The 24,848-nt window shown below is 52.1% G+C and overlaps 1 protein-coding gene and 1 long non-coding RNA gene across 7 annotated transcripts in view; one reads left to right on the top strand and one right to left on the bottom strand.

Annotated features, from left to right (window-relative positions):
• APCDD1L (APC down-regulated 1 like) overlaps positions 1-24,848 on the bottom strand; it is a 37,569-nt gene that overhangs the window by 3,764 nt on the left and 8,957 nt on the right. The window contains exons 1-3 of one of the 2 annotated variants that reach the window (XM_006141871.3): positions 7,683-8,064; positions 5,186-5,324; positions 2,644-3,196 (exon numbers count right to left, since the gene is read on the bottom strand). In XM_006141871.3, the coding sequence (XP_006141933.1) occupies positions 2,644-3,196; positions 5,186-5,319 (687 nt within the window). In that variant the 5' untranslated portion in view covers positions 5,320-5,324; positions 7,683-8,064. Of the gene's footprint in view, positions 1-2,643; positions 3,197-5,185; positions 5,325-7,682; positions 8,065-24,848 lie in introns of those variants that run through there. The other variant, XM_006141869.2, reaches the window with a different exon arrangement.
• LOC102493308 (uncharacterized) overlaps positions 6,614-24,848 on the top strand; it is a 21,285-nt gene continuing 3,050 nt past the window's right edge. The window contains exons 1-7 of one of the 5 annotated variants that reach the window (XR_001369441.2): positions 6,614-6,758; positions 7,388-7,674; positions 16,092-16,163; positions 19,898-19,960; positions 21,990-22,445; positions 23,272-23,449; positions 23,946-24,224. This is a non-coding gene — a long non-coding RNA (uncharacterized LOC102493308). The remainder of the gene's footprint in view (positions 6,759-7,387; positions 7,675-16,091; positions 16,164-19,897; positions 19,961-21,989; positions 22,446-23,271; positions 23,450-23,945; positions 24,225-24,848) is intronic. The other 4 variants (XR_001369443.2, XR_001369442.2, XR_003547016.1 and 1 more) reach the window with 4 other exon arrangements.

Here is a 24,848-nt window from a genome sequence, read left to right as displayed (position 1 = left end):
GCTGCAGTGGGTCTCCTCCTCCATCTGCCTTACTCCAGTCATCCTGCCTTCCAAATTGCCATGCACCGCTTCCAGTAAGACGTGTCAACAGGAGAGGAGGCTGAGCCCCACGGCCCGGGGCCGTCAGTCTGTGTTGTGGAGCGGAAAAGGTCAGGAAGGGCTGAGGAAGACCCAAGTACAGGGCTTTGTTTTCTCTTCCTTTTTGTCTTTTAAGAGGGTGCCACCACCCAGAACATTCTGCTGGAAGAGAAATGGCCTGGGGACAGCCACGTGCTGAGGCTGCGGGTGGGCAGCCGTCTCTGGCCTTTGCCGTTCCAGAAGGAAACTCGGGGTCAGGGAAATTGAGGGCAAGGGCGTGCGTGTGAGGACTAAGCTGGGAAATCAGCCCAATGTATTTTATTTTCCTTGCAAAAAAAGCCAAAAGGTATCCAGAGATCACTGCCAGGGACTGTCATGCCTGGTAAGTGATGCTGGGAGTTTTGGTTCAGAACGAAAATCCCAGATGACTGAGAAGAGTTTGCTTTTGTTTCGTTTCTGAATTGCTGCATTTCATACATTCTTAGTATTAATTTCTGTGATGAACCTAAACTTGTCCCGATTCCCACAACGGAGCGGACGAAATGCTTTCTGGTTTGGGAGATTTCTGACCTAAGAGCCCGCACACACTTGGTGGCCGCCAGGTGCCCGCGGGAAGAGGCCAGCTTGGTAGTTGGGCAGGGCGTTGGCTGGTGGTGCCGCTGCCGCCACTTGGCCTCCGGTAGGCATTCTACCCCGTGCGCCGACTGGTTCACGCTAACGCGTATGGACAGGACACGCATGACATCAAAATATTTCCAGCAAGGCCCTCTCACCACGCACATGCACGCACACACATGCACACATGTGAGCACGCGCAGCGTCTGCAGCAGAGCGGACATTTGGGGGTGCTAGTGGGTGATTCGGACTGAGCAGTGTCCTGCATAGCAGAACCCAGCTGAGAACGAGCACACTATGCCAGTGGGAGAAGGGGGAAGAAGGCATTTTCTCCCCTGGTGCTTTTGAAGTGCTAAAAATAAGGGCCTGTCTCCATTGCACCCCTCCCCGGAGTCCGCGGAGGCCTGGAGCTGCACGTGTTCATAAACAGGCCCAGCCGGCGGGGCTCACACATGTGAGGAAGCCAGGCTCTTCTGGCTTAGGCCCGTCACAGTTACTTCTCACACGGCATGTAGCATTTCTAATTAGCCCCCGGAGGGGACGCGGGGCCCAGGGGATTCGGGCCGAGTGCTGGCGAATTGGTCAGGATCCTCTCCAGACAATGAATTTGGGGATTGAACTGGTTTTACAGTAACATCTAGAATGTCCGAGTCTACTGTCTGGTCAGGTCGTGGGCACAGCTCGGACTGCAGAGAGCCAAAGGGAAAGACTGTCCCGTCCCGTGGGGTCCCTCTGCACTGTGTCCCCCCAGAAGTACCTCCCGTCCCCCACTGAAGGGCCAGCGGCGCAAGGATGAGCACAGTGTCGTGCAGGTGGTCTCGCTCGCCTGCACACACGTTTCTACGCGTGCTGTTTCTAGTCGCATTTCAGCTAGCCGGGCAGCAGGCAGGCAGGGACAGTGATGGCTCCAGAGCCCGGCCTAGGGTGACATGAAGGTGGCCCCACAGCCCCGGGGGCTTGTCCTCTTTGCCTTTGGAGCCATGTTCCCTCCTGACAGGGCAACAGGGGCTGGCGTCCCCACCATTGCACTCCCCTTCTCCAAGTGGGATGCACACCAGGCCAGCCTAGAACAGCTGCTGTCAGGCTGTTACAGAAAGAGCTCGGGCGTGATTTTCTGAGTAGGAGAACTTGCCCTGCTCCTTCTCTGGCCTGGACAAGGAGCGGCAGGCAGACAGAGCCTGTCCCCTGTGTCCCCTGCTCCGGGACCCTGACAGACACCTGCCCCTTCTGGTTTAGGCCCTTGAGCGTCTAGTCTAGGAGGCATTTAACACGCCGAAAGATGTGAGGTGGCCCGAAGCCTGGATGAACACTCGGGGAGCCTGGACTCGCCGTCCATCCCCGTCTGTCCATCTGCCCGTCCCTCCCTCCCGCATTTGTTTGCACTTTCCAATGTGTCCCTTGGGTGTCCCTAGGTTCCCTTTAGTCTGGAGCTCCCCCCCACCCCCAGGACAGCCCACAACCACCTGGGAGCTTGTGAGAACACAGAACCCCGAGCCCTCCCAGACGTGACGGCCGGACTCTGCACCCTGACAACAGGCCCCACTGTGCAACAGGGTGTGCCCAGTGCGGGGGAGGTCCTTCTGGAGCTGCTCAGAGTGGGGACTGGGGTGGGGGGCATTGGAGCTGGGAGCCACATGAAGGGGAGTCGGCCAGGCTGTGCCCAGTAGGGGCAGAAACGGAAGCCTGCAGATCCCTGAGGACCCGATCTGGAGGGTGTGGGATGGGGGGCGCCCACTAGGAAGCAGTGTTCCTTTCCAGAAGCCAGCCAGCCTGACAAAGGCTGGAGAAGGCTGTTCTGGCAGAGGGGACAGCACGTGCAAATGTCCTGAGGCCAGCAGGCCAGAGTGGGGGCCAGTGACAGGAGTGGCAGAGGGCCCTCAGCAGGGACCAGGTCACTCAGGGCTGGCTGGACTGGACTCAGTGCTTGCCCTCCCAGGACGCCAAACTCACCAAGGCGCTCTGCAGGGGGCGCTGGTAGCCGGTGGGCCGGTAGTGTTGCCTCTCTGCCCAGTTGGTGTGGATGTCCCCCAGGTACAGCTCTTCAACCAGCTGGGGCACGGCCCGGGACTGCGGCTGCAGGTGGCGCTGCACGCGGACCAGGCTGAGCTCATGCATGGTGAAGCCCAGGGCAGCCGTGCAGCTGCCCCCAGCCTGGGCACTCAGCAGCTCATACAGAGCCCCAGGCCGCCAGGCTTGGGTGTGGGGCAGCCTCTGCGTGCAGCCCCGGCCGGCGTGGGTCTCGTTGAGGCGCCCCGTGATGTGGAGCAGAGCGCGATGGCTGTGGAAGACGATGCCCACCTTGTGCAGGTGGTAGTCGGCTTCAGTGGCGCCCTGGGTGACCCAGGAGGCCCGGCGCAGGCGAATCCTGCCCTTGACAAGCAGCGAGTGGGCAGGCTGCCGGCAGAAGGGGTCCTCGTAGTAGAACTGGTAGGCTCGGAAGAGGCGGTTGGGGTAGAAGGTGTAGGAGCGGGTGAGGAACTCTGGGCCTGGACGCACCTCGCAGCTGCCGGGAGAAGGGGGACATGGGGAGAGGATGAGCCCTGTCCCCCCAGGCTGAACTCCATCTCAGGCCACAGTTCAGGCCCCTGGACTGGTCTTAGTTGGTCACCTTGGGGCCCAGGGACCTTCCCCCATGCCCTGTGGCCTTAACTAAAGTTCTTGAGCTCCCCTCCCATTCCAAAGAATCACCATAATGGGGTGTCTCTGCAAACATCTGGGGACCCGTGTGCGTGAGCACTGCGAGGCAGGGTCCCGCCAGTGCTGGTCCAGCCCAGCAGGAACCCCCACCCCGACACGAAGTTACTTCAACCAGGGACCACCCGTGCCGCTCTCTGCTTGGCATTTTCCACAGCAGGGCTACCGGAGCAGAGGAAGCATTTCTCACTGAGCGAGGAAGCGGTGTCCTCCTTTTTCTTTCTGTCTGTCTGTCTGGAGCTGGTCTGTCTCTAACAAGGACCGCCCTCATCTCCTACAGGGAGACGCTGAGCCTTAGGTAGACATTGAATCGGGGGAACATTTCGTCCTGTCGTTTTGTTTTCATCGAGTTCCTTTCCAAGTTACCCCTAAATTAAGGTTCTGTTCTCCACCCCGGGGTGACAGTGCACTTTGGAAATGATCAGTGTGCTGGGAGTGTGTGGTTTACCCTGTGCAATTACACTGCAGAGAAGCTGTGGACTTAATGAATGCATTTAAGTAAACTAAAGAAAAAGAGTAAGTAATGGGGAAGTTGAAGACAGGAGGGTCTCAGACCAAGCCTGGAGAAGGAGATTTCCCCAGGGGACACAGTGGGGTTTCTCAGACTCCAGACCCTTTCCCCCCCCTCCCCCAGGAAGCACCAAGGCCTGACTGGAGAGGCAGTGGGGAGCTTCCTAGGATGGGAGTCCAGGGGCAGTTTCTTTGAAGAAGTGCAGCATAACGCTGGTGCCCTGGGGCCAGAGTACTGCGTGACCCGCGTCCCTCTCCCTGTCGCCAGCTCTGTCTCAGGGTGGCCCTGAGGAGGCAGGGCTGCCTGCAGAGCCTAGGGGTGCCTTCAAGTGACTTCGCAGACACCCACAGCACTCCAGCTGTCTACTGGCTGGCTTCCTCCCTGAGCTCAGGAGGTGAGTGGGGGACCCGGAGGGCCCAGTTCTTGGCACCAGCATGGACCGCCCCGAAGGGGATGGCTGGGAGGGAGGATGTAGGCTCCCTTGTCCCCACGCCAGCCTGGGAGGCGAGACTGCTATTGAGATTCTGTAGCACTGATGGGGTAGGGCACAGAGCCCGGAGCTGCAGGACAGTCGCTGTCACTTGGCCATGTTGAGGGCACTGCCAGACTAGAGAGAGGATGAGGCAGGACAGCCTGGCTCTTCCAGCCTGCCGCTTCCTGTCGCAGGGCCTTTGCACCAGCCATGCCTCCGGCCTTCTGGATGGCTCTCCCATTTCTCAGCCAAACACTTCCACCTCCAACCAGCCTTCCCTGACCACTCTTTTTTTTTTCTTTAGAGATTTTTGCTACAGGGCGCAAGTGCTCACTGGAGAGACGGAGAGAGACAGAAATAGAAAGAGAGAAATCACCCCCCAGGGGAGATGGCCATGGCCATGCCGCAATCTCCTCTCGGGATTTTGGGCATGTACGCACACATGCCCAATGTGAGTTTTAAGCTGCCGGGTCCAGGACTTGAACTGCAGTCAGCTACATGGAGTCCAACAATGTAACCATTACACGATCTGCTGGTCCCCGGCCACTCTTTAAGGAGCCCGTGTCTGTGTAGCAGGTGCGCACTGTCATGTGAGTGGATGACATCCCTGACCGGCTGTGGCAGGGCACGATGTCCAGAGTCCCGGCCTCTGGGCACACTGTGCAGGGCGGAGGCAGCAAAGCCGTGAGCTGGACAGGGAGCAGCTGCCTGGACACCTGCATGACCTGTGCCCACTTCCAGCCCTGGCATCGTGGCTCCCACAGTGGACCGTCTGCTGCCCTGGGGCCGTGGTCATGGTGACCTGGGGGTCTTACCCAGTGGAGATCCAGGGTCCCTCGAGGCGCGGGGGCAGGACTGCAGTGATGGGCACTCTGTCGGGCCGGGGCTGCTGGCAACGGGGTTCCCAGCGCAGACGGCTGCTCCCCACAGCCCCTGCTGCCTTGGCCATGTGGGCTGCAGTCCAGACAGATGGGGGTTAGAGGCCCAGCTTGGCCTGGGCCTGGGCCCCGCCTGGGAGGCAGCTGGGTAGGGGCCAGGTGGGCTCTGTCCCCACCCTCACCCGGACTCCTCCCAGGGTGACCAGCCCCCTCAGGGTGCCCCTAGTCCTGGGGGTAGTGATGAGCTCCCCCCACGGGGACGCCTGGAGGTGGCTTCGTGACTCAGCTCCTCCTCGGTTCCCAGATGTGGTCACACTGGAACCCAAGACTCCTAGTGGAGCCGCCCCAGATCCTGGCTGTGAGGGTTGGACCTCTGGCAGACTCTCCTGCCCTGGCTGGCTGTGGGGACAAGGACCTGGCACTCCTGGACAAAGAGCACTCGCGACTGAGCCCCCCAGCAGACCACTCCCCTCTACCAGGAAGCCAGGTTCTGCTTGGTCCTCCTGGCAGGTCCACACTCAAGGCCGTGCACTTCTGGTCACACCTGTGCCAGACCTGTGGACCACCCACCTCTCTATCCGCAGGAACAGATGTCACCACACACAGTGGGTGCACAGTGGGTATGTGGTGGGTGCCTGAGGCCGGCCGAGTGGGCCAGCCCCTTGTCGCTGAGACAGTGCCTGGGCTCCAGGTCCTCTCGGGCACCTCTAGATGCGCTCAGTCCCAGCCCTGGTCTAGGACATGGGACCCTTGCTGTCGCCTTCAAGGAGTTGCTGCTTGGGGCGAGGTGTGGGGGACAGACTCTGAGACCTCCAGCTGCTACAGGGCAGCCAGCCCCAGCCCCTCGTCTCCACTCCAAGGAGCCGGTGCGAGGTAGCCCAGGTGGTGGGGTCCGGGGCCAGCAGGCGGCCAGCACCTTCTCTGCTAGGGTCATGCTCACCGGCGGCCAGAGGGCAGGTAGGCAGCTTCCCACCCAGCCCGGACCTCGGGCACGGGTAGCTGAGCAGAGAGGTGAATGGTGGCCCACCCCGGCCCTGCCTTGCACATTCACCCCTGCCAGACTGGGGCCCAGGGAATGCCCGTGCCAGGGAAGGCTCAGGGCTCTCTGCACCCGAGCCCAGACTCCCTGCACCCCAGTGGCCTCAGGAAAATGAGGCATGTCAGATCCCCCTTCCCTGGAGGTCGGGATCATATTTGGAGACTCCAGCCCCGCGGTGACTAGCCGAGAAGGTCCCTGCGGCGGCCCCTGCTCACTCAGCAGGGCTCGTTGTGTGTGGCCTGGGAGGTGAGTGTCCGGGTGACTTCCTGCCATGCGCAGAAAAACAGGGTCCCTGCTAAGAGCTGGGCCTGGATGGGGTCACATGACATAGGTCAGTGTGTCCGCGGTCTGATCCTGGTCGTCAGCTCTGGAGCCTGACGGCGCAGATGTGTCCAGCCGCCTGGCCAGGGCGAGGGGCTGACGTGGGGACGCAGTGGGACAGAGCACTCAGCAGACCCCTGGACGTGCAGGGTGAGGAAGCCGGCACCGCACCGGGCCCCCTGGGTTCTGTTTTCCCCCGCAGTCACGTCCTCGGTGTCGGTCAGCAGACCAGGAGAAAGGAAACCAAATAGCCACGCAGGCAGGGCCAAGGAGGCCCTACTGTGTGCGCTGGTGCTCGGCGGCTCCGTGGAGCCAGAGGTCACAGGCAGAGAGAGCGAAATGCCGAGGGGAGCGTGAGCGAGAGGCCTCAGGGCTCTGTGTGAACTCGCTTGTCTGATTATGCGGGGGCTGTGCTGGGAATGGCAGCAGTGGGGCACCTGAGGAGGGCCATGCCCGAGGACGGCCCCCAGGGGTGCGGAGCTGGGTCCGCGCACCTCGGTGTCCACACCTCCTGTATCCCAGTGCTTCCACCAGACACCACATCCCCAGATCCAGCTCCGCAGGTTACCTTGAACATCGGGGGCTGTAAGCAAGCGCAAAGGCCAAAGGCCACCATTCCGTGGATGGGAGGAAGCAAAGCAAGGGTCAAAGGGCAGCAGAGTTGCCTGGTCGGAAAATCAACCTTGATTTAGAGCAGAATACTGACTGATGGGACCTGGAAGAGATGCTGCCATTGTTTCTGGGACCTCAGGTTCGTAAAGATGTTTTCTGTTCCAAAGGTCTTTCCCTGATGCCTCCCGGAGGGCACCGAGGAGATGGCCTGTGGTGTGAGTCTGTCTGGACCCTCAGGTACTGCGGTTCTTTGAGGGGGTTTTAGTTAGTCTCATTCTCCTGTGAGGAATTCAGGTTTCATTACATCTGGAGACCACGAGATACGATTAAATCTCACCGTTCGGAACATGCAAACAGAACTAACCTGATGTGGAAACACCAAGACCAGCTATTTCTGAAACTCAGTTTCGAGTTTGCAAAAATAAAGTGACATTCTCTCGATCACAGCTTTTAGGTAAATACCTGATTTTTCCTTTCTTTTTTTCCCCTTCCTCTTGATCCCCCTCCAGAAAAGTCCTAGTTAGGAAGGAAGCAGCAGCTGAGAGCAGACGGCACCTGGGGCTGGGCTACGTGATTTCACAAGGACCTGTTAGACCGAGTGAAACGCAGGGACCACACTGATCTTTATCAGCCATGGGTTGTTAATTAACAGCGGTGTCCACTTCCTGCTGGCGATCACTTACTGCTTACCCACTAATTAAAAATTAGGCAGCCTTTGTGCTCATGAGAACAGGAACATTTGACATGAGATAGCATCGTTCAAATTACCTGCAAAATTAAATCTGGAGTGTCCAATTGCTCGCCCAGGCCGGGCCACCAGAGCTTAACACATGATCTGCTCAGTTCAGCATATGCTCTCGTGAGTCAGAACACCGGGGACAGGCTACGTGGGCAAAGCCCATGTGGACCTGCCTGCGTGGCCTGCAGAGAACAGACGCCTGCTGAGCGTGGGCGCTGGGCATGCCTGTCCTGAGCTTGTCGTAAGGACACCCCGCTGGCCGAGCCGTGCCTGCGTGATGGCCGCAGCCTCCCTGCAGTCCCACGGAGGCGGTCCGTCTGCCTCCAGAGAGGGCACTTCCATGAGCTGGCCTTCCGGGGGTGGCAGGTGTGAGCTGCCTGGCCTCGAGACATGGGTTCTGCTGTGGCGGTGAGGAAACGGGTTTAGAGGGGGAGAGACCTTGGCCATCGTCACTCCTCCTCAGACAGATGCTGTTTCACCAGTTTTTCAAAATTGGTGGTAAAACAGACCTCACGTAAAATGCCCCATCACAACCACCGAGGTGCACGTCAGTGTGCTTTCAGTGCCTGCACGCCGCTTCCGTCTAGTTCCAGAATGCTCTCCTCACCCCGAAAGCAGCTCTGCACCTGAGAGCATCATTCTCACTCCCCGTCCTCTGGGCCTTGCTCCCTGTGGGTTGGCCTGTCCCGGAGGTCTCGCATAAGCGGGGCCTATGACACGGCCCCCCATGTTTCATAGCAACCCTAGGAGCTGGAGGGGCGGCCCCTCCTTGGAGATAAACAGCAGAGGCTTGGAGAGTTTCACCCTTAGGTCTACACTCCGGGTTTTCTTAAAACTCAGGAAAGGGGTAGGAGTGGATCGAGAGGCGGGAGGGTAGAAAAAAGACATGGGGTTTGTAGCCAGAGCAGGCGAAGTGTCACCTCTTCAGTTACCTCTCCTTAGGGGACAAAAAGCGAGAGACAAGCACTCTGTTCTCTTCTCCTAATTGGCTTGTTCCAAGGCTCTGGAGCGTGTGCCCGCGGGGGGTGTGCAGGCGGCGCAGTCTTTGCCTTCCCGGCATTGATTTTCCAGGGCGCCGAGAGGGCCCTGTTACAAAGAACCTGGGCGTCTACAGTCTGTCTTGCTGAGGACTGAGTTTTCGAGGGAGAGAGGTGTCAGTCTGAACTTATTTTAAAATTTAATTAATTGATCATTTAAAATTTGCCAGAGGGTGCACGTGCTTGCCCGGAGAGACAGAGAGAGAGAGAGGAAGTGAGAGTCCCCCTATGGGGGATGGCTACACCACAGCACAACCTCTCCTCCTTTTTCTCTCCCCTTTCGGGATCTTGGGCACTTACGCACACTCACTCGGCATATTTCTCAAGATGCAGCCGGGTCCAGGACTCAAACCACCAACTCAGCCATGTGGAATCCAGCTGCCTTAACTGTCAGGCCAAAGGCAGGCCCTTAAGTAATATTTTAAGTGCATAATATTTAATAAGTAAATGTGCAAGGGAGTTGTGGGCGTGGGGAATAGCTGGAGGGTGGGGCACAGAGGAGAGGCTGAAGGTTAGCTCACCCGCCCACCTCGGGCATGGCAGGAGAGCCTGCGTCTCCCAGGGCTGCGTAACAGAAGGCAGGGACTGTGGCTTAGCCAACTGGAATTTATTCTCTCACACCCTGGGGTTGGGAAGTCCAAGGTGTGGGCAGGGCCACGCTCCCTCAGAGGCTCCAGCTTCCCGTGACTCTAGGCACCCCTTGGCCTGGGGCTGCATCACTCTAACCTCTGCCTCCCCAGGCAGTGTTTAAGCTGCTTTATAGTTTTTGTAATTAATCATTTTAGGCTTAGAAAAATATTGCAAAAGTAGCGTAAGGAGAAATGGTGTAGGAGGCCAGCAGGTGGCATAGTGGTTAAGGTGCTGGACTCCCATGTCGTCAACCACGGTTTGAGTCCCTGACCTGGCAGCTTGAAACTCACACTGGGTGTGTGTGTGTGCATGCCCAAAATCCTGAGAGGAGGCTGGAGGAGAAGGGATTGTGGTGTGGCCATCTCCTGGGTGGTGATTTCTTACTTTTTATCTCTGTCTCTCTGGTGAGCTCACATGCCCTGGAATGTTCTAGAACAAAAACTGCTCACATCCCAACTCTCCCTCAGCTCCACAATAATGCTAACTGCTCTTATGCTGGCTGGGTCTCCACCCAGATGACAGCTGAGCCCTTCCAGCCATAGCCCGGGTGACCATGAGGGACTTCCCCTGCCCGCCCCGCCAAAGACATGGGGTTTGTAGCCAGAGCAGGCGAAGTGTCACCTCTTCAGTTACCTCTCCTTAGGGGACAAAAAGCGAGAGACAAGCACTCTGTTCTCTTCTCCTAATTGGCTTGTTCCAAGGCTCTGGAGCGTGTGCCCGCGGGGGGTGTGCAGGCGGCGCAGTCTTTGCCTTCCCGGCATTGATTTTCCAGGGCGCCGAGAGGGCCCTGTTACAAAGAACCTGGGCGTCTACAGTCTGTCTTGCTGAGGACTGAGTTTTCGAGGGAGAGAGGTGTCAGTCTGAACTTATTTTAAAATTTAATTAATTGATCATTTAAAATTTGCCAGAGGGTGCACGTGCTTGCCCGGAGAGACAGAGAGAGAGAGAGGAAGTGAGAGTCCCCCTATGGGGGATGGCTACACCACAGCACAACCTCTCCTCCTTTTTCTCTCCCCTTTCGGGATCTTGGGCACTTACGCACACTCACTCGGCATATTTCTCAAGATGCAGCCGGGTCCAGGACTCAAACCACCAACTCAGCCATGTGGAATCCAGCTGCCTTAACTGTCAGGCCAAAGGCAGGCCCTTAAGTAATATTTTAAGTGCATAATATTTAATAAGTAAATGTGCAAGGGAGTTGTGGGCGTGGGGAATAGCTGGAGGGTGGGGCACAGAGGAGAGGCTGAAGGTTAGCTCACCCGCCCACCTCGGGCATGGCAGGAGAGCCTGCGTCTCCCAGGGCTGCGTAACAGAAGGCAGGGACTGTGGCTTAGCCAACTGGAATTTATTCTCTCACACCCTGGGGTTGGGAAGTCCAAGGTGTGGGCAGGGCCACGCTCCCTCAGAGGCTCCAGCTTCCCGTGACTCTAGGCACCCCTTGGCCTGGGGCTGCATCACTCTAACCTCTGCCTCCCCAGGCAGTGTTTAAGCTGCTTTATAGTTTTTGTAATTAATCATTTTAGGCTTAGAAAAATATTGCAAAAGTAGCGTAAGGAGAAATGGTGTAGGAGGCCAGCAGGTGGCATAGTGGTTAAGGTGCTGGACTCCCATGTCGTCAACCACGGTTTGAGTCCCTGACCTGGCAGCTTGAAACTCACACTGGGTGTGTGTGTGTGCATGCCCAAAATCCTGAGAGGAGGCTGGAGGAGAAGGGATTGTGGTGTGGCCATCTCCTGGGTGGTGATTTCTTACTTTTTATCTCTGTCTCTCTGGTGAGCTCACATGCCCTGGAATGTTCTAGAACAAAAACTGCTCACATCCCAACTCTCCCTCAGCTCCACAATAATGCTAACTGCTCTTATGCTGGCTGGGTCTCCACCCAGATGACAGCTGAGCCCTTCCAGCCATAGCCCGGGTGACCATGAGGGACTTCCCCTGCCCGCCCAGCTGCTCCTGAGTCCGGAGAGCCTGTTTGTGGAGCCTGTGTTCCCAGGCCTGCATGCTGGTCCTCAGACGTTTACACTTGATACTGAATTTGGACACTTGTCTCCACTGAGTGCACATTCCCCATGGGTGGAGGAACCAGGGAAGAGCAGTGGGAGAGCGCGAGCTCTCAGGGGTTCTGCACCACCTGGGTCTCGCTGAGCCCTCTTGGGGCCTGCTCTAAGCATTATGAGTCAGTAGTATTTGCTAACAGAGCATGTGTCTGGAAGTCTCTCTCTTGAGTAATCCTTAGCTGTCTTGGGAGAAGGCTGACATAGCCCTTGTTCTGTAGAGCAGGACTTTGGCAAGATAGTTACAAGGCTTGACACATCCAATATGCAAGGAGACTCATATATTAATGGGGTGAAGATTCTAGAACCCGGAAACAGAACCAGGACAGAACCGGGGCGAGCTCAGCTCTTCGCAGGGCTTTGGGAGCTGGTTCCCACCACATCTTCCCTAGAGGGGCCAAGGGCAGCTCATCTCACGGGTGTATTTCACTCGAGAGGCGAGAAGGGTGGAGGCTAGTGGGCCCCATTGGGTGCCTTTGGGCTCCAGCACAGCCCAGAGACACGGAAGGTCCTGGAAGCAACCCAGCGCCCCCAAGGAAGGACAACACCTACTGGGCTGTTGATGGGAGCTTCCACAAGGGGGCCCTCTTGAGCTTTGGTTGGGGCGTTTGGGAGCCAGGGGTGAAACCGGCCCCGCCTCTTTGGGCTCAGCCTCCAGCCAAGGGCCACAGCCTCCCTAGTCCTCCGTGTCTCTGGTGGGGAGGGAGGCCCCCGAAGCCAGCTCTGGGCCTAGGTTTGCTTCCACGTGGGAGATCTCCCTTCCCACTCTGCAGAGAACACGTAGTGAGACCGGAGGGCCGGGTAATGGGGTAGCCAGCCTCGCCTCCTTTCAGAGCGACTCCAGCTGGAATGTCAGGAAGGCCATCTGGGAAGCTTCAAGAACAATGAGACAAACATCCAGGCCCCTCGGGCCTTCCCCGAAGACGATATGGAGCCTTTGGGTCAGCTGGGACAGGAAACACTGGGGTTTTAAATGCAGGAACACTAGCGTAATTTAACAAATCAATTTTTCTTGCATTGTGTTGAGATTAACTTCGTGGTCTCTTCCATACATTCAAAATGAGGAATTTCCCCGGAGCACAATTTTGTGGGAAAACTACATCATGTTTTGAAAAGCCTATTTTGTTGGGAGTTACCAGATTTCATTTTAAGAGGAATGGTAATATTTAATTACGGCATTATTCTACCATCTGGAAAATTAACGTGCTTTCGGTGTTTCAGGAGAAAGGGGGCTGAAAGTCCGAACCCAATTTTTAAATTACCATACAAATAGAATCCCGAAGACGCAAATATTGGCTTAAGTGGTGCAGGCAGGTAGAGGGAAGCTGGCTTCCTAAATGTTAAATCAACAGACTCAGGACTCTCGCTGTCCCGAGTGCCTGGACAGCCGCACTTGTGACCTTGGGAAGAGCAGAGCGGCCATGCGCTGACCGGCCGGCCTGGGCGTGCCTCACGAGGCCGTGTGGCTGTCACAGCATCGCAGGGTCTGCAGCTCTCCAGAAATCCCGTCCTCCACGTCTGCCCTCGGGCCTCGTCCAATGTGGCAGGTCTGTAACTGCCCCATTTTATACACCGAAAACGAGACTCAGAGGAAGAGACAGCCGGGGTGTCCCACTCTCCTGCCACAGCCCAGAGGTGAAGCCCCAGCTCTGCCCCGTCAGCCCTCTTCCCACTGTGCATACATGCCGCCCAGAGCCTGGTTTCAGCTGACGTGTCTCCAGACGTGCTATGCACCTGGTCTCGGGGTCACAAGGACGCTTCCACAAGGGCGCAGGGACATGGCATTCTGCTGATGCTGGACCAGTTCACCAGGGAGCTGACAGGGGAGGGCCCTCCGAAGGGGCCTCGCTGCCTACGGCTCCGTGAGGGTCTCGCACAGCTGGAAGCTGCCTGACGGGCGCAGGCCCACGGGGGGACTCCGGGCAGAGGCTGCAGAGGGAGTGGGCAGGGGTGAAAGCACAGAGCCACGGGAGGATGCAATGGGCCCTGTGCCAGGCAGGCATGCCCTGGGGTTGCCGTGGGAGAGGCCAGTGGGGCCCGGCCAGCGTGAGTCTGGGGTGTGTTCCAGGCGTGGGTGGGGGCGGGCCTGGTGTGTGTCCCACAGGGCACTGAGCCTGCCTGACGACACTGCCCGCCCCAGGGGGCGTGATGGTCAGTCCACATTTGATTGGTGCCCTGTCTGTTTTGACTCAGTTCAGTAACTGATGCAGCAGACCTGGGGCATAGAGGGATGGATCATTTTAAAATAAGTGAAGTGAAAATGAATTCATGACCTGGTGAGAGACGGCGACTCAGTTACAGGAGTGCGTGATCAGATGTGTCCCAGCGGCCCTGCCATCACCCGGGGACCGGCGCTGGGGGCCGCGGCGTGAAGGCCCGTGAGCTCATGTTAGGGATGATGCCGGGCACGTGGGCCAGGAGAAGGAGAGAGTGGGGAGGGTCTGTGGGGCCCTTCTGAGTCCGAGCAGTGAGGAAAGGCCGGGTTCTGGAGAATGGAGAGATGGGGAAGCCGCCTGTGGGGCGGAGGGGAGCCAGCTTCTCCGCTGGCTTGCTGTTTGCTGGCTCTGGGACAGAGCACCGGGTGGGGTGGTGGTGGGGAGTTCTGTTTTTGGAGATATTTGAGCATCCAAGGGCCATAGAGCTATTCCCAGGGGAGGGCAGAGGTAAAGAAGCCAGACAGAGGGAAGGGCCGGGGAGCCCAGGGAGGGTCGCTCAAGCACAGAAGAGCCGGGCAAGTGGTTTTATGAATAGGGTTACAGATAAAATACCGATGCCTGTTAAGCTGTGTTTCTAGTTGCACAACAAACAACACTTCAGTGTCAGTATGTAGCAGATACTCCGTGGGCGAGTGCAGAAGTTTGGTTGCAGACGGGAGGACAGCAACAGAGTGGCGTGTGGGCCCAACTGCTGAGCGGCGTAATTGCTTTTTTTTTTTTTTTAGAGGTTTTTCACTATAGGGCGCGTGCGCTCGCCAGACAGACAGAGACATAGAACAGAAAGCGAGAAATCACCCCTCCAGGGGGGGATGGCCATGCCACAATCCCTTCTCCTCCATTCTCCTCTTCGGATCTTGGGCACACATGCCCGGCGTGAGTTTAAGCCACCAGGCCCGGGACTCTAACTGCGGTCGACTACGTAGGAGTCCAGCGACATAGCCATTACGCTAACTGCTGGTCCCGGCGTAATTGCTTTTATGTCAGGCCTTTATGCGGTACGCAGGACAGCAGGATAAGTCAGAACTCAGGAGAGCATGAGGGATCCAAAAGCTCACCCACAATACCCTCATGCAGTGAGTCACCAGTAACCTGCTGGCATGCAAGTCCCTCTAGATTCCAGAGTCTGGGGGTGCCGAGAGGCCCAGCAGAGGGACCCCGGTCCCCTTGGAACTTCTGTCTCTTCAGCAATGCCAGGCCCATGGAGACAGCAATACCTCCTGGGAGAATGAAGAAACACTTCTTTCTAGCCTTTCCCCCTTCTTTGTCTACACATACAGGTATCTCTTCAATTATCTGCTATAAAAATGAGACCATTCTATAAACATTATGTGAAACCTATTTTTATCAAAGAATCGTTTATTTAATCATATTATTATCTTCTAATTTAATATAGGGCATATGTGCTCACCAGAGACAGAGAGAGAAAGGGAAAGTGAGAAAACAAGCCACCAGGTCGGGGACTCAAATCACGGTTGGACGTATTGGAGTCCAGTGCCTTAACCACCACGCCACCTGCTGGTCCCCCTGTTGTGTAACTTAATACTAGATTGCAGAGACCCTTATGGAAGGCTAATTTTTCTGAAAACTGAAGGGATGGAGGTATGTTCACAGGAGCCAGAGAGGAAGAACAGCAGGAGCGGGAGGTGCACCAGCCACCAGCCACGGGGGCCAGGTGTGCCAAGTAGGGAGAGCGTGGTGAGCATGGGTAAACCCCTCCGGGGATGGCACGACGTGCTCACGGTGGAAGTTTCTAAGTGTGCCAAGAAGGCGGAAAATGAAAGAGCAGTTTGCGGTAGGCCCTGCAGCCGCCAGCAGCTTCCTCCAAAGTGAGTCAGTAGGCAGAGCCCCGTGGGGCCTGCCAGGAAATGGTCCACGCCATCTCTGTATGGGAATGGCTATGATTTTTTTTTTAAATTTTTAAATTCTTTATTTAATTTTATTTATTCATTTATTTTATTTTGTTTGACCAGAGAGAAACACAAAGAGAGAGAGAGAGAGAGAGAGAGAGAGAGAGAGAGGGAAAATGAGAAAGCAAGCCACCAGGTCCAGGACTTGAACCATGGTTGGCCATGTGGGAGTGTCCAGCGCCACCTGCTGGCCCTGGGAATGGGTATGATTTTAATTTGGCCATTGATATTTTTTATGAATGCAATCTTTCTCTACTCATAATTCTGCTTTTTGCTTTTTGTGCTTAGATTATCAGAAATATTTTTCCATCTCAGACTTATCTCTTCATGGGAAGAACAGAATAATATTCCACTATATTGGTAAGTCTTGGTTTCGTTAACCAGTCCTCCACGGATGGTCATTAAGGTTGAGGCCAACTTTTGCCGTTATTTTTTAAAACAATGCTTTGGACCATATAGACATATCTTGGTGTAAGTTTGGCGTGTGTCCTTTGAAGAAATGTCTAGCAGTGACATCGAATATGCATGCCCACTGTTGAAAGATTTAGCCGAAGTGTCCTCCGGAAGTGCGGGTTCAGGTTTCCCTCCACCAGAGATGAATGAGAACACGGCACCCTGACCCCCTTGGCCATATTGTGTATGATCACATATATCGATGGTCCTGTCGCATGCGAGTCTAACACGTGGGAGAGAAATCACAAGTTAATGGAGGTTTCTGGCCATTGGCACATTTTTGTGCTTGGAGATAAACCAGAGGCACTAGTTAATAAGCGGATTCTCTGTTAACCTGACTCACATCCTTCTGTTTCTTTTCACTGCCATCAGCCTGGCACTGTCTTTTCTCAGTTGGAAGACTGACACGGCCTCTCACTGTCTTCCTGGCATCTGCTCTGGCCCCTGTAATTTATCCTCCATGGACCATCAGGCATGATCTTTAACATATGTCTATCAGCTTCTGCTCCTGCAGCGCAGCAACCCGAGTATTCCAAGGGCTCCCCTGTGCACAACTAGAAGGGATAGGAATGATGCTTTTTTATAGATCGGGAAGCCTCTGGTCTCCCTGTTCCCAACGTGAGATCAACGGGGACCTGTATCCACTCCCCTGAGGGCAAGTGCCCATGTCAGCACCACCTGTGGCCTAAGCATGGCGGATAGGGGTTGGCTGGAGACGTCTCAAGTTTCTGCTATTTCTTGGCTCCTGGCAGAAGCATATATGAGTGATCTCTTGAGGAAAGCATTATCATTTTAGGCTATTAGATTTTCATGGATTAAGATAAAACAAATATGAGTCCCCAGTTAAAGATCACCACTGAGTACACAACTGAGAAACCTACTGTGAAGTAAGAGTTGGCAGGAACAGAAAATGTACATCCAAGAACATCAGATATTGGAATTATTTGTCATGGAATACAAAGTAATGCATGTGAAATACCTACTTAAATAAAATATAGAATTTTAGAAATGAGCAAAGAGCATAAGTCCATAAAAGTGACCATGCAGATTGAAAAAAAAAATTAAATAGAACTTTAAGAAATTAAAATATAATTGTTGAAATAAAAAGTCAATTGCTGGGGACCAGCAGTTAGTGTAATGGCTATGTTGCTGGACTCCCATGTAGTCAACTGTGGTTCAAGTCCTGGACCTGGTTGCTTAAACTCATGCTTGGCACGTGTTCGTGTGTGCCCAAGATCCCGAGAGGAGAATGGAGGAGAAGGGATTATGGCATGGCCATCCTCCCTGGGGGGTGATTTCTCACTTTCTGTCTCTGTCTCACTCTGTCTTTCTGGCAAGCACACATGCCCTATAGCAAAAACCTCTCAAAAAAAAAAGTCAATTGCTGGATCAAGGAGCAGATTAGACATAGTTGAAAAGAAAATTGATGAACTGGAAAATAGAGGTAAAAAAAATTATCCCAAATTTAGTAAAGAAAGAAAGGGGACTGCACACTAAGAAAAAGGAGTTGAAAGGCATAGAAGCTAAGATTAGAAAGTCTAACTAATGTCTCAGGGAAGGAAAGAAAAGAATGGGCAGAGGAGAAGTAATAGGTGAAGAAAAATGTCTGAGAATTTTCCACAAGTGACAAGAAAGTACCTTTGGCACAAGAAAGTACAGTGAATTTCAAGTAGGATTAATAACAGGAAACCAACACTTGATCCAAAGACAAAAAGTAGAGAAAACAATCATCAATTGAGTTTTGTGTACTGGCCAAAAACGTCTTTCAAGTACAAGGTAAAAGACATTTCCAGACAAACAATATTAAAAGCATTGATCACTCTATTAAACAACCTTCTAAACTATGTAATTTATGGGGGAAGAAAATTTACTGGAAGGAAGTCCAATTTTTAAGAAGGAATAATAAGCAAATAATTTGGAAATGTTGTAAATCTAAAAAAGAAATAAAAGGGTCATCTCTAATTTTGCAGGATTAAAAAAATTAAAAGACAATTGAAATACTGGAGAACTGGAGAGTGTAATTTGAGAGAGAAATGATTAGGTCAATGTTCTAAATTTCTTGAGTTAATTAGAGAAAGGGTTAAGATATTATAATTTCAAGGATAGCCACTTTATAAATAGAATTATTGTATAACTTCTTTTTTTTGAGAGGTTTTTGCTATAGGGTGTGAGTGCTCACCACAAAGACAGAAAGACAGAGATACAGAAAATGAGAAATCTCCTCCACTCTCCTCTCGGGACCTTGAGCATGCACGTACATGCGCCTAGTGTGAGTTTAAGCCACCAGGTCCGGGACTCAAACTGCAGTTGACTGCGTGGGAGTCCAGTGACATAGCCATTACACCAACTGTTGGTCCCAAATATTTGTATAACTTCTAAACCAGAATAAAGAAAAACAAAGGAGTAAGTGTAACCAAATCTATCCCCTAAAAATTAACAAAGAAAGTAGAGAGGAAAAAGCATAAAATGCACACTTTGTAGAAAGTAAAAGCTGATTAAAAACAAATCTGAGTAAGTGTAAATACATTTACTTGACAATTAACAGAGATTACCAAATTAAATGACACCTCCTCCAGCTATGTGTTATTTACAACAGACATTGAAGCATGAAGTCCCAGAAAGATTGAAAATGAAAGGATTGGAAAAACCTTATCAAATATTAAATTTAAAAAAAATGAGTGGCTTCATCCATATTGGATAAAGCGGGATATATAACAAAAAGCATTATTAGGGATAAAGATGGTCACTCCATGAGAGGGTCAATCTGCCAGGAACACATGACCAGAAACAGCACTGAAGTTCCAATATACAAAACGAGCCCTGCTCGTGGGAGACACTGACAGATCTATCATCGTTGTGAGAGAGTTTTGCACAACGCTTTCAATCACTTACACCTCACATAGGAAACATGGTCGTAATGATGTAAACGGGTGAAAAGCACAGTAAGCACGTTTCACTCCTTTCGTAAATGTGTGAGTGTGCGTATGCACGTGCGAGTGGCGTAAGTGTACACACACTTAGAGGATGCATATTCTTTTCAAATACATACGCAACATTTACAGAAACTAGTCCCAGACAGGTCATAAAATAAGTCCCCATAAATTCAAAGAATTGACAGGTATGAGCTACATTTCTGACCATGATGAACCTAAATTAAAAGTCAGTAATAAAACCATGTTTAAAAATTCTGTTTGGAGAGGCTGACCCCATGGCGTCATAGTTAGGGGAGCTGGATCCCACATGCCCACTGCATGGTTCGAATCTCAGTCCCTCCGACTTGAAAAATACGCTGGGTACTTGTGTGTGCATGCGTGCCCTGAATCCCAACAGGTTGGAGAAATAGAGGAGAAGGGGCTGCAGTGTGGCCATTCCTCACTGGGGGTGCTTTTCCACTCTCCCTCTCCCTGTCTCTGTCTCTGTCTCTCTTTGGCAAGTCCGTGCACCAAATAGAAAAATAAGATTCTCTGTGTCTGGAAATTAGAAACACTCTAATACTTGGGCATCTCTGAAGAAATCAAAAATTTAAAACTACAGATCTTAGAACTAAGCAAAAAGTAAAAATAGCGCATGCCCACACTTGCTGAGTACCGAGAAAGTCACACTTCAGGGTCACTTATGGGCTTCTATCTTTTATTCAAAAGGAGAACGTCTGATAAGTAAAGATAAGCAACTTTGCAACTTGACGCTGGAAAAGGCAAAATAGAGTAAGTCCAAAGAAAGAAGAAATAAAAGAATAATCAGGACAGAAGGAGAAGTTAATAAAATAGGGAGCAAAGCTACGAAGACAGAGTGCGAGTCCCACATCAGCTCTGCGAAAGTCCTGACAAGTGAAGCCACCTCTGGTGAGGCTGATCTAAAAGAGAGAAAGAGAAAAGGGAAGAAGAGTGAGTTGAAGGGGTGGGGGTGACAGAGAGAAATTAAAAATACTGGGAACAGGACCAACAGTTAGCGTAATGGCTATGTCACTGAACTCCCACATAGCCAACTGCAGTTCGAGTCCAGGACCCAGTGGTTTAAACTCACGCCGGGCGCGTGTGTGTGCGTGCCCAAAATCCTGAGAGAATTGGAGGAGAAGGGATTATGGCCTGGCCATCCCTCTGGGGAGTGATTTCTCGCTTTTTGTCTCTCTGTCTTTCTAGCGAGCGCACGTGCCCTATAGCAAAAACCTCTCCAAAAATAAATAAATAAATAAATAAATAAATAAATAAAATAAACTAGTGGGAATGAAAAGGAAACGAAACTAGAGATCAAGCAGATTCTTTTGCTAAAAAGTTTATGATCCACTATATGTATGTGACTCTATTCTAAATAGTTATAACTGTTAAAGTATTAAATGACAATTTAAAAATCCTCTCACACAAAAAATATAAATAGACAAAACCAGAAAGCAAAAGCAAAAAAAAAAAAAAAAAATCCCCAAAAAGTTCTATATCAGGGTGTTTTTACCAGTGAGTTCTACCACATGTTAAAGAAACAAATCACTCCAATTTTTTTTTTTTTTTTTTAGGTTTTTGCTATAGGGTGCCTGCACTTGCTTGAAAAAGACAGAGAGACAGTGAGGGGGAGGTGAGAAGTCGCCTCCTGGGAGAATGGCCATACCACACGCCTTCTACTCCAGCCTTCTCCAGAGGTCCTGGACATGCACGCACATGCACCCACTGTGATTTTTAAGCTGCCAGGTCTGGGACTTGAACTGTGGTCGGCCATGTGGGAGTCCGGCGCCTTAATCACTTTGCTACCTGCTGGCCCCAGATCACTCCAACTTTACGTAACCTCTCCTCGAGAGTAGAAAAAGAGGTACTGACCTCACCCTCCCTCGGTGAATTCTGGTTACCGAGGTCACATCTGGGTTTTGTGTGGCCTGAAATTTATCCCATGTAGATGTGGGTTCTTAAGAAAAAGGATGCAAATTTATATTCAATGCAAAGTTGGCAGAAAAGTAAATGCATATTTAGAATTAGAAAACTACAACCAATTACAAATGGCATAAAACGGACACATACCAAACACGACAGAGCCTAGAAAAGTGACATGCCATGTCATTATTCACTGCTTGGGTCCTCTGTGGTAGTTCCCCTCCCGGTTTTGGAGATGCAGTCTTAGCCTCTTGGATGACAAAGTCTACATTTATGTTTTCTGTGGCATGAGTAGGAAGGCCATCCAATTTTTAGTCTTCCTTTGTGGATCGAAAATATTTTTTTTGTTATCGATCACCTAGAAAGGTTTTTCAGCTGCATAATCGTTATTATAATGTCGTAAACTCTTAGGATTGGTGTCCATCTTGGAAATCCTCTATCAAGTTTCTTTCATGAGCGAGCTCTGAGATTTGCTAGATTTTCTGCTGGCCAGCTTCCCATTCTGTCCATTGCCCCCCCAAGTCACCCCCGTGTTCTGTGACCGGTGCAGAGGTCACCTCCTGCACCACATCATGAGGGTGGGCTGTACTCGAGGAGCAAAGGTATTCCTGGAAGCCAGTTCCACGTTGGCTCAGCTGGAGAGCCTCGGGACAAGGAAGTGGCTCAAGAACACTGAACACACCACACTCACTAAGCAAATTCCCAGACCAACGTCCCCTCGATCGGGGCCCCAAATGCCCACTGTCACTGTGTCACTTATGGCGAGAGGCAATGTGTGATGAGGGGAAGACTGCGCAAAGGACCGGGGACAGAAAGAAGGGGCAGGAAGATGCTGTCTCTTCGCTCCTCACTGTTAAAGTGTGTTTTCCACGTTTAGGAAACCAGCGTCTCAGCGGACGCCCCGCTAGGGTGCCTGTGGCCCTGCCCTGCTCTACGCTTTGGGAAAACCCTTCTGAGAGAGACAGTGAAGCCTTTCGAAGACAGTATAAAGGAGGAAAATCAAGGACAGTGTGACAGAGTGGCAGAGGGAAGGGATGGGCCGGTCTCCTGTACAGATATGGTTGCAAAAGTCCTACATAAAATGCTAGCAGAGAGCACATGTGCCATGGTGCGCCCCCGTGGGGTCTATCCTGCAATGGAGAGCGGTCAGTGGTAGGAGGTCGTGGCTGCGTTCACCAGGCTCACAGTTGGAAAGGTCCACTCACAGATTGAGGAAAAGCATCGGATAGAATTCTGCACTCACAATGGAAAACCCAAGAGAAAGAGCTGGAGATGTCCATGCGCTGATTAAGAGGAGTGCCAAAACTCTTGGCAGTGAGGGCAATTTTTAAAGGTGAGATACTGAAGTGTTGCCAACAGGACTAAGACGAGGACGCCACTGGCGCAATGAACAGGCGTTACTTTCAGTGCTTTATTGAGGGGCCCAGTAAAACAAGAAGAGCAAAGAAGAGATACAGGATTAGAGGGACCAGCAGTTAGCGTAATGGCTATGTCGCTGAACTCCCACGTACTCGACCGTGGTTTGAGTCCTGGACCCGGTGGCTTAAACTCACTCCAGGAGCGTGTGCATGCGTGCCCAAGATCCCAAGAGGAGAATGGAGGAGAAGGGATTGTGGTGTGGCCATCTCTTCTGGGGGGTGATTTCTTGCTTTCTATCTCTCTGTCTGTCTGGTGAGCACACACGCCCTATAGCAAAAACATCTCCAAAAAAAAAAAAAAAAAAAGAAAGAAAAAAGAGATACAGGATTAGATACAGATACAGTTATCATTATTTGTAGAAGATATGAGTGTGAATGTAAAAACTCAAAATCTACAAATGGCCATGCTGCAGCCCCTTTCCCTCCATTCTTCTCTCTGGATTTTGGGTACGTAAGCACACACACCTGGTGTGTTCTCTGATTACATTCTATATAGGGGTTAGGGATGCCATTTACAACAATAGTAAAAAGTGTAAGATATTTGGAAATTTAATAAAAATATGCAAGACATATTTGGAGAAAATCACAAAAATTAATTGAAAGGCATTAAAGAAGATAGAAATAAATCAACAGATATTTATGGATAGCAAATCTCAAGAGCTGTCTAGTCTCTATGAACTGACTCACAGACACTATGGAATCCAGTCAATTTCAACAGGATATCTTATTTTATTTTTTTAGGATGCTGACAAGATGGTTATAGAATTTATGTGAAAGAGCAAAGGTGTCAAGAGTGGAGGAGAAATAAGACACAGGGGCGGGTCGTGTTGGAGCTCGAGATTTATTGAAAAGGAGAGCCACTGCAGTATTGTATGTTCGGGGAAGCAATTAAACAAATTGACAGCGAGACAGAGCACAGGTCTGTGATGGGTGGGGAGGAGAGGGCTAGGGCTGTTCAGTAACAGTGCCAGGGCCATTGGTTATCCCGCAGAAAAGGAGAAGAAATCGAATTCCTTCCTCACGCCACAGCCCCGGTCAGTTTCTAAGGGATAAATGACTCAAACGTAAACAAAGCCGAAGCTTTATGAGGAGAATAGAGGACTGTCCTTCTGACCTCAAAGCAGCAAAGGGTTTCTTAACATGTAAAATGTACAGAGTGCAGAGAGGCAAACTATAAAAGGTGACCACACTGAAAGTAGCAATTCAGAGACCAACAGTGCAGTGGTTACATCGCTGGACTCCCACATGGCCTACCGCGGTTCGAGTCCTGGACCCAGTGCTGGACTCAGACTGGGCACATGTGTGTGCATACCCAAGATCCCGGGAGGAGAATGGAAGAGAAGGGGCTGGGGCTTGGCCATCTCCCCTGGGGGGTGATTTCTCACTTTCTCTCTCATTGTCTGTGTCTCTCCCAGTGAGCACGCATGCCCTAAGGCAAAAACCTCTTTAGGAAAGAAAAAAAGAAAGAAACTCAAAAGACCCTATACATGAATGAAATAAATGAAAAGCCACAAACCAGGAGGAAACACCTATGACACACCTGACCATATAAGATCCAGAAAGAAGGCTCTGCAAGTCGATGGAAAAGTGGCACAGGACCCCGGCCCGCGCTCTGCAGGAGGGGAAATCAGAGAGAAGATACGGGAGGCCCACACTCCTCGAGAGCTGGAGCATGCAAATGAAGACCCAGTGAGGTAACACTTCGCACTCATTCGAGTAGCAAAAACCTGTGGATTTCAAAATAGCAAGTGTAGGTTAGGATGAACGGGAGTGCTGCCCGTGGGAGAGAAAGTGGGGTAACTACTCTGAAAGAGCTCGTTGATTAACCTACAGACGCTCACGGTGAGGCCAGTGGTTTACAAGCACGTTCTGTGACCCACAGGAATGAATTTTCTGTCATCATCCCTTATTACGTATGTGCATGCACTCACACATACGCACACGATGTGAGCACACGCACGCACACACAGTGCAAGCATGCACACATACACACATGATGCAAGCACGTGCCCATGCACACACATGATGCAAGTGTGCACTCACGCATACACACAGTGCAAGGACGCACACACACGTGTATATGCTGGAAACAGAAGTTTCAGGAAACCATGTTGGTTCTCTCTGTGAGAGACCACTTTCAGGTATTCTCTTTCATTTAAGAAAACACGGGTTCAGCCGCTGATGAGATTTCATGGCCCATTCACAGGCCAGGATCCTGATTTCGGTAGCTCTCACGCAAGTGCACCTGCCAAAAGCACAAGAAGGTTCCTAACTATCTCACTCTGATCAGCAAGGGGGGAGCCAGTGGTCTGTCCACA

The sequence above is a fragment of the Tupaia chinensis genome, unplaced genomic scaffold, assembly GCF_000334495.1.
Source record: "Tupaia chinensis unplaced genomic scaffold, TupChi_1.0 Scaffold000066_1, whole genome shotgun sequence".
In the NCBI taxonomy this organism is placed as follows: domain Eukaryota; kingdom Metazoa; phylum Chordata; class Mammalia; order Scandentia; family Tupaiidae; genus Tupaia; species Tupaia belangeri.
Note: the sequence above shows the minus strand (reverse complement) of the source record. Positions and strands in the feature narration are given on the sequence as shown.